Below are 11,920 nucleotides of genomic sequence, written 5' to 3'. Positions count from 1 at the left end.
CCTGCATAAAACAAACAGTATTCTGGGCGAGGATGGTGCGGAGTAAAGACAAATGAAATTCATCTTTACAAACACAAATCACTAAGCCGTTAGTCCTCGAAGAAATATTCTATTTGTGAATTTAGTACAATAGCACACCACGTCATCTGTAGAATTAACCATATTGTTTGTATCCATTCACTTATTTTGACCGAAAGATCAGTCTGCACTGGAATTTTGATCGTCCGCGGAGACTATACGTCTGGCTTTCCGGACAGACGTATGTTTCTGTCTAAACTGGTTGTTCTTTAATGAGGTTGTTTTCTATAGATATTCATTTGTTTAGCACTTTATTTTTCTCTTAACATTTGATGGAGCTTATCCTGAACTTAGTTTGTCTTTTTTATTTTGTCTGGGAATATTCATTGGTGAGACCCTTTAAACTTTGTTGTTGTTGTTTTGTATGTGTGTGATTCTTGTGTTTTCTTTGTTTGACTTCGTGACATCGAATGCATCTATTGAATTTGAAAATTGGAAAAAAAAACATGATCGGAAAACCGTCGCCAGGGTATTCGAGAATAAGGCCAGGATAAATGCTTGAATGAATATTACACCAGCGACTATCATAGATAGCAATGATAACTATGGTGCCCTTCTGATGTCAAGATTACCATGATATACCAATGATAATTCCTGATAATTATGATAATACATGGTGTGGTCTAGATCAATTTGGTACATGCATGTGTTCGGAATAGATTTGAATGATGATAATGATTTTAGTAAGTGATAACACGTTCATGACGATGATGGCAACAATACTTAATGATAACCGAAAATTATGTCAATATGTCTCATGCTCTATTTAGTATATTACTTCTTCTTTGGTGTCGTCGTCGTCTTCGGCATCCACCTCCTTTTATTACCGGTAGCTGAAAATTCTCGCTAAGTGTGTGTGTGTGTGTGTGTGTGTGTGTGTGTGTGTCTGTGTGTGCGTTGCGTGGGGGATCTCAGGGGCTGATCCAGAAATTCCGTAAAGGGGAGGCGTCTTTACAAAATTAGAGGGAGGGGCACGCCCCCATTTTTTTCTTTTAACTTCCTTTGTTTTAATTTCCTTTGTTTTAAAAAAAAATAAAGAGGGAGTGCTGTGCCCGTGCGCCCCCCCCTCCCCCCCCCCGATCCGCCACTGTGTGTGTGTGTGGGGGGGGGGGGGGGGGGGGCAGGGATTCCGGAGCCGTACATAAAGGGCAGTTTGATTGATTAATGATTAGGATGATATATTTGTGTCGTGTTATGGGAATGGGAAGTTGGGAACTTTTTATGTGACAAACGATTTCATTCGCATGTGTCTTGTGTACTTATTGACTGGATATATTATGTTTTGTATAATTGAAAACTGGTGCATCAATTATTTACCTGAACATTCAAGTATAGCATGATTCAAGACACTCCATGACAGGAGATATTTTGTTGTGTATCTATTTTGTATATATGTGAATATCTGTACATTTTTAGAATCTGAACTTTCAACTAGACTTATCTGAGTGTACTCAATTGTCAGAGTATTGTTTCATATACATTCATTATATATATTCAAACATTCAAGTAGAATGTATGGCAATGAATGAAATCGAAATAAAACAAAATCTGGAATGATTTTCTTTGTGTGTGTGTGTTAACCTAATTATATATCATTCCGATTAATTCACAAATACTTACAAGCCCATGCATAGAGAGAACTAAATCTAGCTACTGTTATCAGCCGTCACACGATTTTGAAATAATCAAAATGATAATTTCAAAGTCACTAAAATGATATTAGAAAATGATTTTGCAAAATCGATCTCCTGAATACTTAATCCTCTTCCTCTGGTTTGGTAAGACAACCTTAAAGGTCCGGTTTACCTTTGGGAACAGTGATTTGAAAAATGTTCAAGATATCGCCTTTCATGTATAGGCCTATATGTGCAGGTCTGTTGTACCACAAAACATCCTCCCGTATTAAATTTTTGCAATAAAGCCAAAAATATAAGGAGATGTAAGTATTTTTCTTACTAAACCGTAAATGTTAGACGGTTTAGTATGGAAACATTCTTATTATAACTATTGTCCACATTTTGTACATTTAACAATATTTAACATCGATTTTATTGATTCAAATTTTCACAATGGTTGTTTCTATCCCTAACTCACATTTTAAAACTATTTTAAAGCACTAATGCTGGATTCTTGTTTCATCTGCAAATTGTAGATTAGATCAAATCAAGAAATTTAAAGCTGATAACTTTGCAAACATAATACATCAAACTCTGACGTTCCACCCTACTTTGGTGACAAACTTGTGATGAAACACGAGTGTAGAAGACCAGAGTTGAGGGATGTCATGAATATTTATGATAATAGTCATGAGGAAAGGACCCTACTCTCCACCCTCTAGGTCAAAGAGTTCTGCCGTCGCACCACATAAACCCACTTCGCTTCGTAGACTAAAACTCACATTAACCCCAACTTTGACCTACGGAAATGTCTCATCCTGAGCCAACGAGTGATAAGGCTGCTCCGACCTCGTCTGCTGATAAAGTTAAGACTAATGAATCAGATCAATCAACAAGAAGAGGTAATATTCCGTAGTTTTACACATTGCTTGGGGATTTTGGAGATTTGATCCAACAGTCCCTTTCGTAGTCTTTTATGTTATTGTATGGCCATAGAGCCACCGCCACCCACTGCACTGCACCCAGCCCAGCCACCCAGGCCCAGATTGCCAGGCTAACTGCGCTGCGAACAGCAGCCCGAACGCAGTAATTTTATAACTCTGTGAAGGAGCGCTCCGCGGTTTGAATACACCCAGGCCAGCCAGGGTCAGGACAGGTTAAAAAGTTCAAGGCCAAAAGTTCAAGTTGTGTTACAGCTTGATGTGTAGTGTAGGGATAGACTATTAAATCTATACCTTGGAATTATAGTCTACCTTGGAAGTAGGCATTTAAAGTTAATAACTTACTTGCCTCTCATTATCATGAACATCATCAGGACGAAGAATCCACATTAGGACACAAGTCTAGTGGTGCTGTACAGCAGTTGATGAACATGGACAGGCAAAGGACTCTTCTGCCTGGGTCAAATTGGTCTTTTCTTAACGACCAAAATTTCGACAAGTTGGACTTGAAAGTATTAATTGATGTACTCTCCACCACAGCAGATGGGAGGTTGTTCCATTCATTAATACATCTCTGAGAAAAACTAACTAGTAGACTAATGATAAATAAGACTAGAGTTTAAAAATCATATCATATTCCAAACAATAAAGATCATTATGATTAGACGTACTTTCTTTCATAGCACTCAGTGAGTTTGAGCATGACATTTTTTATACTGTACATTACAACAAATACACAGAAACAGACTATACTCTGCTATGGAAATGTGTTGGTGTCATTTCAGAGAGCCTTGATTTGAATTGAGAGGGATGGAAAAACTAACCACCTTTAAACTATACAGAAGATACACAACACATGTAATTTTGCTTTCCCACAATTCTTTCAGAAATGATAATGAGCAAATAGAATATCATGATCAGTGTTTGAGAGATTACCAGTCAGTAGTAACACTTCTTTATGGTTTGTCACTGCTACATTGCTAGTGAGGAAATTTAATAGCAGATTCCCAGGTTATTTATTTCATTGAAATCTCAGGAGAGTCCATTTACTAAGTCGTTGCTTGCTCATAATATTTTATGATTATTACATGTACACGTGTACCATCATTCTCAAAAAAGAAATGTGAACTGCATTGAATTAAAAGACTTCTTTGGATCCTGAATATGAGCACCTGAATGAAAAGGATTATTTGTTTATTTATTTGTTGTTGTTTGTTTTTTGTCTGATGGTTACACAGCTTGTAGAAAAAAAAAGAGAAAAAAAGATGAGATAACAAAGCAAAGCTTGTGCTTGCTGAGACAGTAAATGTCATGTTTGCTTGACCCAACAGTAAGCACTGATGCTGCAGTGGAAACAGCAACAGAAGTCACAGCTGATGAAAATCCAGATATTGCGGAACTAACCAGGGACATGTTTCAGAAGATGGTAGAATATCTTCAGGGAGACTTGGCATGTAAGTTTGCTTACTTTCTTGGTTGTATTCATGTCATGTTTAATTTCATATGTGTTTTGATTTCAGATAGGGCTGAAAAAGTTGTCAACGGCAAAAGAAAGAAAAAAAAAAAGATTTCTAGTGAAGTAACTGATTTAAGAGCAATGAAACAGAAGTGTCTCTGATTATATACTGTCAATTCTTTTTTTGGGGGGAATGAACATTTTGAATAAATGATATGACTATTATGTAAATCATTGTTATTTGATATAGATATAACTGTGACCACTTGATACTTTAAATTTTCAGATTGCTTTACATGCCATGTTATTTGTCTTCAAAGGTCTTCTCAAAGCATATAGAACAGCAACAATTCAAGTATGGTTAGTGTAATAATTCAATGAAGCGCTGCAGTGGTCAATTATTATCTATTAAAGATGTTGCTCCACTGGTGATGTGTATTTTGCAGCAACAGCAGATGATTACAAGCTGCTGGAGCAGATGAACCATGTGACGGCCAAGAAGTATGCAGACATGAGGAATATTGCCCTGCAGATTGGCGACTCCATGAGTGACCTCCAGGAAAAGTGTGAGTCTTTTCAGATGTAATGGCCGACAGCATTGGGAGATTTGTGACCATTGTAGTGAAGAGGCCTTTGTAAACAGTCACATTGCTCCTATTTCAAGCAATTACAAACTGAAATGGAGTACATGTTTAGAAGTAGAACGTAATGACCTTTTGCCTTGTAAAGATTATTCATATCAGGCTCACTTCCTAGGTTGAGTTGGAATGACATCAGTCTGTGGTGTCTCTTCAAGATGATACTTTAGAGAGACACAATAAATGTTCATGTTGCTCTGACAGTGAAACTGCAGAAATCATTTGGTTGTTGACTCCCTTGATATATTACCCCGAGAGAGAGAAAAAAAAAAAATAACCAGTGATATCACAAGCCAATGATCCAGGGGAAAAAATATAAAAGAAAGTAACAGTTCATTCAAGCTGCTCAGTACAGTTACACTTGTATTATTACAAATGAAGAAGAAGAAAAATCCCACCAGAATACAGTAGTCTGAAGTCCTAAAAATGCATCAAGTATATAATACCTGATATGGTGAATAGGATAGCATTGAAGTTGGTTAGAAATTGAGAGTTGTGTGAGTAAGGTTCATTTTTATATTCGAACAGTACACGGGAGTGGGTTTCATTGATTGTAAAGAGCATGGTGCTAACCAGATGAAGTGGTCCACCTACCAACCCGCACAAGAAAAACGGATGAATGATGCCGAACCCTCATGGTTCGCCCCGGGTGACATGATATAATCAGCTAATGGTTTTAACCATGCACATTGTGCCATATGAAGAAGAAGTGGGTCACAAGGAACATTTGTATGAATCTATTGTTGATCCCTCTTCGCTAGTCAAGTGTTTAAAGGGGCTGCATCTAAAGTGTTGGTTGATATTGCATTTTGTGAATTTTTACGTTTGGTAGTTTCTGATGTAGGCAGGACATAGTGTAACACCTGAAGTGTGATTGTGAAAGAGATTAGAGATCAATGTTTTGTCTGTTTGAAACTAGAAGTGCATGCATCTCAGTTTACTGGTGCTGTAAGGTATAAAGTGTCATCACGTTTGTTTGCTCTAAGTTTGTCTGTTATTCCATGTCCACCACAGACCAGAGCCTTCAGCCATACCTGGATCAGATTGACCAAGTTGAAGAGAGCGTCGCTAGTCTGGAGCAGGCTGCCTTTAGGCTGGATGCTTACTCCAAGAGATTAGGTTTGTGTGCTTCCTTTAAGAAGTTTTAGCTCTTCTTTTTAAATGTTCTTTTTTGATGGTAGGGGGTGGAATGGATGGATGTTATCATTGTCGTAAGATGCAGCTTGAAAAGTCAATACATTGACACCTTTTAATCGGCCGTAAGAGTAATTTTTGTAATCCCAGTTTTGGTGCAACCTCAGCTGGATGAGAAGACGACTACAGTTTGTGATGTCAAGATGAAGAACGATAAAAAGAAAATATAAAGAAAATTAAACAAACTTCAATTTTTCATGAAAAGTGCACATTCCTGTGACGGGTTGGGTGATATTATTCCCCCTACTTTCTGAAAGCCGTAAGTCAAGTGCTCTTTCATGAAAATAGTGAAAAATTTATGAATTTTCTTTATATTTCTTGATATTATTTTTCATATGTGCCATCACAAAGTGTATTACATAATTATGAAGTCTTCTCATCCAGCGATGGCTTGAAAAATTCATTACATTTGAACAGATCATGCAATTTTCCTCAAACTTCACTGATGTCCTCTAATATTGCTGCATTCAGCAATCCACATTTATATTTGAGTTTCCAAACTATAGACGATATTATTGTAGGTCAACAATACAGATGGCAGATAAATCCTTCTAATGATGTTTTGCCTGTATTGTAGTTTCAACACTTGTCTTCTTTTACACCTGTTATTAATTGGTATCAAAATGGAACAAAAACAATATATTGCACACTTATGAAACCTTTTAAAATTCACCACAGTCATACGAAGGTCTGTCTAACAATGGCCCTTTATTTCTTTCCACATTCTACAGAAGCAAAGTTCAAGCAACTGGAGAAAAGATGAAAATGTGGCAAAAGCTTCGATTCTGGAATTGCAATATCAGCCCACCTGGCAACCAAGGGAAATATGAATGATTTGTTGCAGACATTTGGATACATTCCTGTGGTGTTTTAGCTAGGGTTTGTAAATGGACTGTGTTCTTACTGATTTCAGTAATTTCGCCATGCGCAGCCAATTCTGTTTTACTGCTAGCTGTTCAGTGTCATGTGGATTTCTTAATCACAGAAATGTGTTCTGTAGTACACTGGAAACTTTCTTGTGATTATTACTTTTGCACTGGACCAGTTCAGTGAATTTGACTGCCCATGATTTTGTTGAAAAGAATACCTTTGAAGACATGATCGCGATGATGATGTCTCACAAAGCTATTCAGGATTTATCATTTTCAGCATATATAGTTGTACTTCCTGCTGTTCTGGATTGTGTAGGTAGGAGCTGTGCTTTTTGTCTCAGATTTCCTGATTTGTTTTGATGTGCCTTTCTTGCATTTACAGCACAAGGCTTTAATCAGTGATCAATGAAAGTTGTTTCTGAATTCTTACAGGGACTCATGTTTACTGCATGACTATTGGTAACAAATCTTGATAGCAGTACTCTAAATGGGCTTGTCAGTGAAGTTCAACAGCACCAATTGAATATGCTGTGCTTCTCAGAAAAATAACTCATGAACGTTACTGTATAAGTATATACGCACGTCAATCCAACATTCTTGGTACAATATTCACTCAGCAACATACAGAATGTTTTTCTTTTCTCTCACCAGTTGTTAGTGAAAAAGGCAAGAAATTAGGAAGATATTGTGCTGGAAATTTAGTAATCGTATTAGTGCAAAAGTGTGATCTGTTAAATTTCTTGAAGGGACTGTTATGGAAATGTCAGGGATTCTATAGAGGGTTTTGAATGTAATGTGATGTCTGTCTGTAAATAACGTGCATAGTGTGTCTCTGTGGCATTCAAATGGGCTTCATGGTTTATTTAGACTGCAGTGGCATAGCATCTTGAATCAAAAAGAGGAAAATATACAAACAAATTGGGAGAATATCATGAGAAGCGAGACTTTAAAAAAACCAACATTAGGTCTGGAAGCTGATTGTTTCATTTTTTTTTCTCATGTAACCTCTATATTAGTCTCAAACACATTTCAAGTGAAATGAGGCAGTAAAGTTAAAATCACCATACAGCTCTTTGTGAGTCTATACAAAAAAGGAAATACAATGTACAAATCATGTCTGTGGTTGATTCAGACACTACAGTTTGTACAGTCCTTATACTGTAGGAGGCATAATCACCAGGTCATTGCAGTATACAATGATGTGAATGATATAAGATAATCCCATTTATTTCACGTAATGAAGAATGTTTCGTGAAGATCTGCATGCAGGTCAATGGGTTACAAGTAGAGTGATGACATCACATTATCTAGTTTGCATGTTTCCCAACATCACAGTTGACTGAAATCATGAAACTTAATCATTTTCTGATCAATATTTTTGATTTTGAAACTTTTTGAATTTGAAATAATTCTGTTTGATATATTCATTTTTAATTTATGGCAGTCAACTTGAATACAGAGTGGCATTTCACTCTAGAGCATAACCAACTTTCAGAGATGGTAAAGAGAAGGTGGGACTTTGCCATTTTATTCAGATTTTCAAATTGTGGTGTGTAGTTGTTGGTTTTTTTTTTTCGAATTTCCTGGAGCTGTGCCAATATTAGGGAGCATATTGAAGTTACTGTAAGTAAAATATATGAAATATCAGTACACTGTACACCTGTTATGTGATACATGTACAGTTGAACCTCTCGTATCCGGACAAGTCGGGACCGCGGCTCATCCGGATAAGGGATTTGGCCGGATACGGGAGACTCGATGCTTTATACATGTACATATACATACACATGTACTGATGTAGCCCATTGTAGTACCACATGTAGTAATGTGTATACTGCAACCTTTTCATTGTTACACTCAGTAACAGACCCCAAAATAGAGGTTCGTGTTTGCATGAATGAAATCATTTTCTTTTATAAATTCTTGGGATGATTTACCTAAATAATTATTAAGAAATGTATCAAGTAGATCTTGAAAATAAACTGTACGAGTCGACGAAACGACGCTTCAAAATTCGATCATCACGGCTCGGCAAAGTCGACTGGAGGTCGCCATTGTTAGATTGAGTTGGGAATCCCCCTTTCCTTCCGTAATTATTAAAAAATTTTAAAAAAATCACGGCGAAATTGCGTCTGTATAATAGAGAGATCTGGATAAAGGGAGGCCGGATAAGAGAGGTTCAACTGTATTGACAAATAAAAAATGTGTGTACATTGTTTAATTATATTTTCAGCTCACCTGAGCCGAAGGCTCAAGTGAGCTATTGCGATCGCTCTTCGTCCGTCGTCCGTCGTGCGTCGTGCGTCGTCCGTCGTGCGTAGTCCGTCGTGCGTCGTCCGTCGTCCGTCGTGCGTAAACTTGTTACATTTTCATCTTCTTCTTGAGAACCCCACGACAGATTTTCACCAAACTTGGCAGGTAGCATCCCTAGGGAGGTAGGATCTCAATTTGTTCAAGTGGGCACCATGGCCCATCTGGGGGGCCCCAGGGGGGCCCAAACACCCTAAAATTAAGGAATCTTTAAAAATCTTCTTCTCTAGAACCAGAAGTGATAGAGCTTAGTTTATACTATGAGTTAGTACATTGATGACTGTAGTTTCTAATTTGTTCATGGGGGAATCAGGGGTGCCCCCCTTGGGACCCAGGGGAGGGGGATGGGGAGGGGTCTTAATGGGGCCTAAATTGTACATTTTCATCTTCACTTTGATGTCCCCATGTCTGATTTTCATCAAACTTGGTAGGTAGCATCCCTAGGGGGATAGGATCTCAATTTGTTCAAATGGGCACCATGGCCCACCTGGAGGGCCCCCAGGGGGACCCAAACCCCCTAAAATTAAGAAATCTTTAAAAATCTTCTAGAACCAGAAGTGATAGGGCTTAGATAACACTATGAGTTAGTACATTGATGACTGTAGTTTCAAGTTTGTTCATGGGATTGGCGGAATCAAGGGTACCCCCCCCCCCCCCCCCCTTGGGACCCAGGAGAGGGGATGGAGAAAAGTCCTGCACTACAGTTGTAATGGGGCCTGAATTGTACATGTTCATCTTCTTCTTGAAAACCTCATGATAAATTTTGACCAAACTTAGCAGGTAGCATCCCTAGGGGGATAGAATCTCAATTCCTTCCCCCCCCCCCCCCACATTAAGGAATATTTAAATCTTCTACTCTAGAACCAGGAATGATAAAGCATAGCTAATACCATGAGTTTGTACATTGATGACTTTAGTTCCAAGTTTGTTCATTGCAGATCCAGGGCTGCTTGCCCCCCCCCCCTTGGAGTTGAAGGGTGGGGGGGGGGGATCCATATGCAGACCCAAGTTTCCAATGTTCTCAGGTAATAGTGTGCAAGAATGCATGGAAGGTGAAATTGCGATACTCAGGTGAGCACGTGACCCGCGGGTCTCTTGTCTAGGCTATCTCCTTCATCTGTCCACTAACGTTCTGTCTTACATGTTAAATATGTTTGAACATTCCAAATACTGGACCTACCGTGTATTTCATAAAGATGTTATCTCAAGTTGCAATAAACATCGCAGTGACAACCAGTCAACTGAGAGTGCTCGATATTTGCTGTGTTCACAGGACTTCTTGCAATTTACAGCAACATCTGTTTGAAAAATGTCCCAGTTTGTGAAGCGCATGAATATAATTATACATGGACTGTGTTGTTTTTTTTCACTTTAACACATAGTTATGTATTGAATTCATTGCATACAATATGAGGTGATGTGCGTCACAATGAATCTCATTCGGTGAAAAGATTGCAAGAGACTGCGTGCATGATGCTGCTTAAAATTGTGCTTGGTTGTGAGGGGAACCATTATTCACTTTGTTGTCACAGCAGTTTGAAACAACAGAAGGTTTACTTGTCAAGTAAGATCGACAAGCAAATAAGAATGTTATAGGAAAAGTGAAAGACCATGTGCGTGCTAGGAACTCATACAGTGTATGGCATGTTATAGTGTTTTGGGTTTTTTTTTTGCATATTGTGAAGAAATTGACTTAACATGTAACTTAGGACAGGTAATGTTCTTGTATGATGATGGTGATGATATGGTATATAAATGTCGGTGGTGGTGATGTCTATAAATTCTATTTTTAAAAATCCGTACATGTAATTGGCGTGATTTCATGTACTTCTGCACATTGCACATAGTACATGTATAATCAAGCTCAAAGAACAGCAGGACAAAACAATGAGCTATAACAAATTTTTTTTGAAAAATTGTGAAAAAGAGTTAAACAATACTTTATCACTTTGTTTGCAGCGAGGCCTAGAAATGGAGGCTTGACTGTGGTACCCCCTTTATACTTCCTCTCTCAACCTGATGTTATATCTACTGCCTGTAAGACGTTGGCCGATGAAAAAGACGTGTGTGTATGTGTGTAGGCATATATATACTGTATATATATATATACAGTATTGTATAGTATATATATTATATATATATATATATATATATATATATATATATATATATATATATATATATATATACAGTATTGTATAGTATATATGTTATATGAATATATATATGTATAATATGTATACACGTGTATAATCAAGGGTAGAATTTAACTGTTCTTTTGGTGGCCGGCAAAACGAACGAAAACACAAAAAATGGAATGAATCTAAAAAACAAAACAATACAATAAAGATAATTACGTAATTAAAATATCGGCAGGTGTGACAAATGTATCAAACATCCGCAGTCTTGGTAGTGTAACCAAGGAGGTTCAAGAGATGGAGTAATAACAGTGTTATTCCCTTTGATCCCATGTTCGAAGCTACTGCTCAAAAATATTTGAAGCATGTGCCAAACAGGATCTGCCGCGCATATACGAAGACAATTGACTCGTGTCTCATTGCATAATCATCAGCCACTTTCAAAGGAAGATATGTCTTTGTGATGGTAATTACTTTTCGCTATCCCTTCTTATAAAAGGTAGGTGGTACAGACACGAGGATGCGCGAATGAAAATTGAGCAAAAAATGCTGAAATGAAGATGAAAATTACTCGACTGAGCATACGCGGGCACTAATCTGATATATCTATCAATAAAGAAATATACTTGAAGATTATTCCATATTAGTTTCATTTTTGGAAATTAAGCGGAAAAGTG

At 37.6% G+C, this 11,920-nt stretch overlaps 1 protein-coding gene across 1 annotated transcript; it reads left to right on the top strand.

The window, feature by feature from the left end:
- Nucleotides 1-2,430: 2,430 nt before the first annotated feature.
- On the top strand, nucleotides 2,431-6,999 carry LOC139739301 (biogenesis of lysosome-related organelles complex 1 subunit 2-like). The gene is made up of 5 exons (XM_071649919.1): nucleotides 2,431-2,596; nucleotides 3,967-4,089; nucleotides 4,538-4,657; nucleotides 5,744-5,848; nucleotides 6,655-6,999. Exons 1-5 carry the CDS (start codon nucleotides 2,503-2,505, stop codon nucleotides 6,684-6,686), a joined length of 474 nt encoding a protein of 157 aa, XP_071506020.1. The 5' UTR covers nucleotides 2,431-2,502; the 3' UTR covers nucleotides 6,687-6,999.
- Nucleotides 7,000-11,920: the final 4,921 nt, after the last annotated feature.

This window comes from Diadema antillarum, unplaced genomic scaffold (assembly GCF_040938485.1).
Source record: "Diadema antillarum isolate AM-2024a unplaced genomic scaffold, OU_Dant_1.0 scf00000029, whole genome shotgun sequence".
Taxonomy (NCBI): domain Eukaryota; kingdom Metazoa; phylum Echinodermata; class Echinoidea; order Diadematoida; family Diadematidae; genus Diadema; species Diadema antillarum.
This window is presented reverse-complemented; position numbering and strand designations above follow the sequence as displayed.

Excerpts from the sequence above, each read along its gene's own strand:
- LOC139739301 (XM_071649919.1), top strand. The coding sequence starts at position 2,503 with ATGTCTCATCCTGAGCCAACGAGTGATAAGGCTGCTCCGACCTCGTCT. Across the intron at positions 4,090-4,537 it reads TCTTCAGGGAGACTTGGCAT|CAACAGCAGATGATTACAAG; the intron begins GTAAGTTTGCTT and ends TGTATTTTGCAG. Across the intron at positions 5,849-6,654 it reads TGCTTACTCCAAGAGATTAG|AAGCAAAGTTCAAGCAACTG; the intron begins GTTTGTGTGCTT and ends CACATTCTACAG.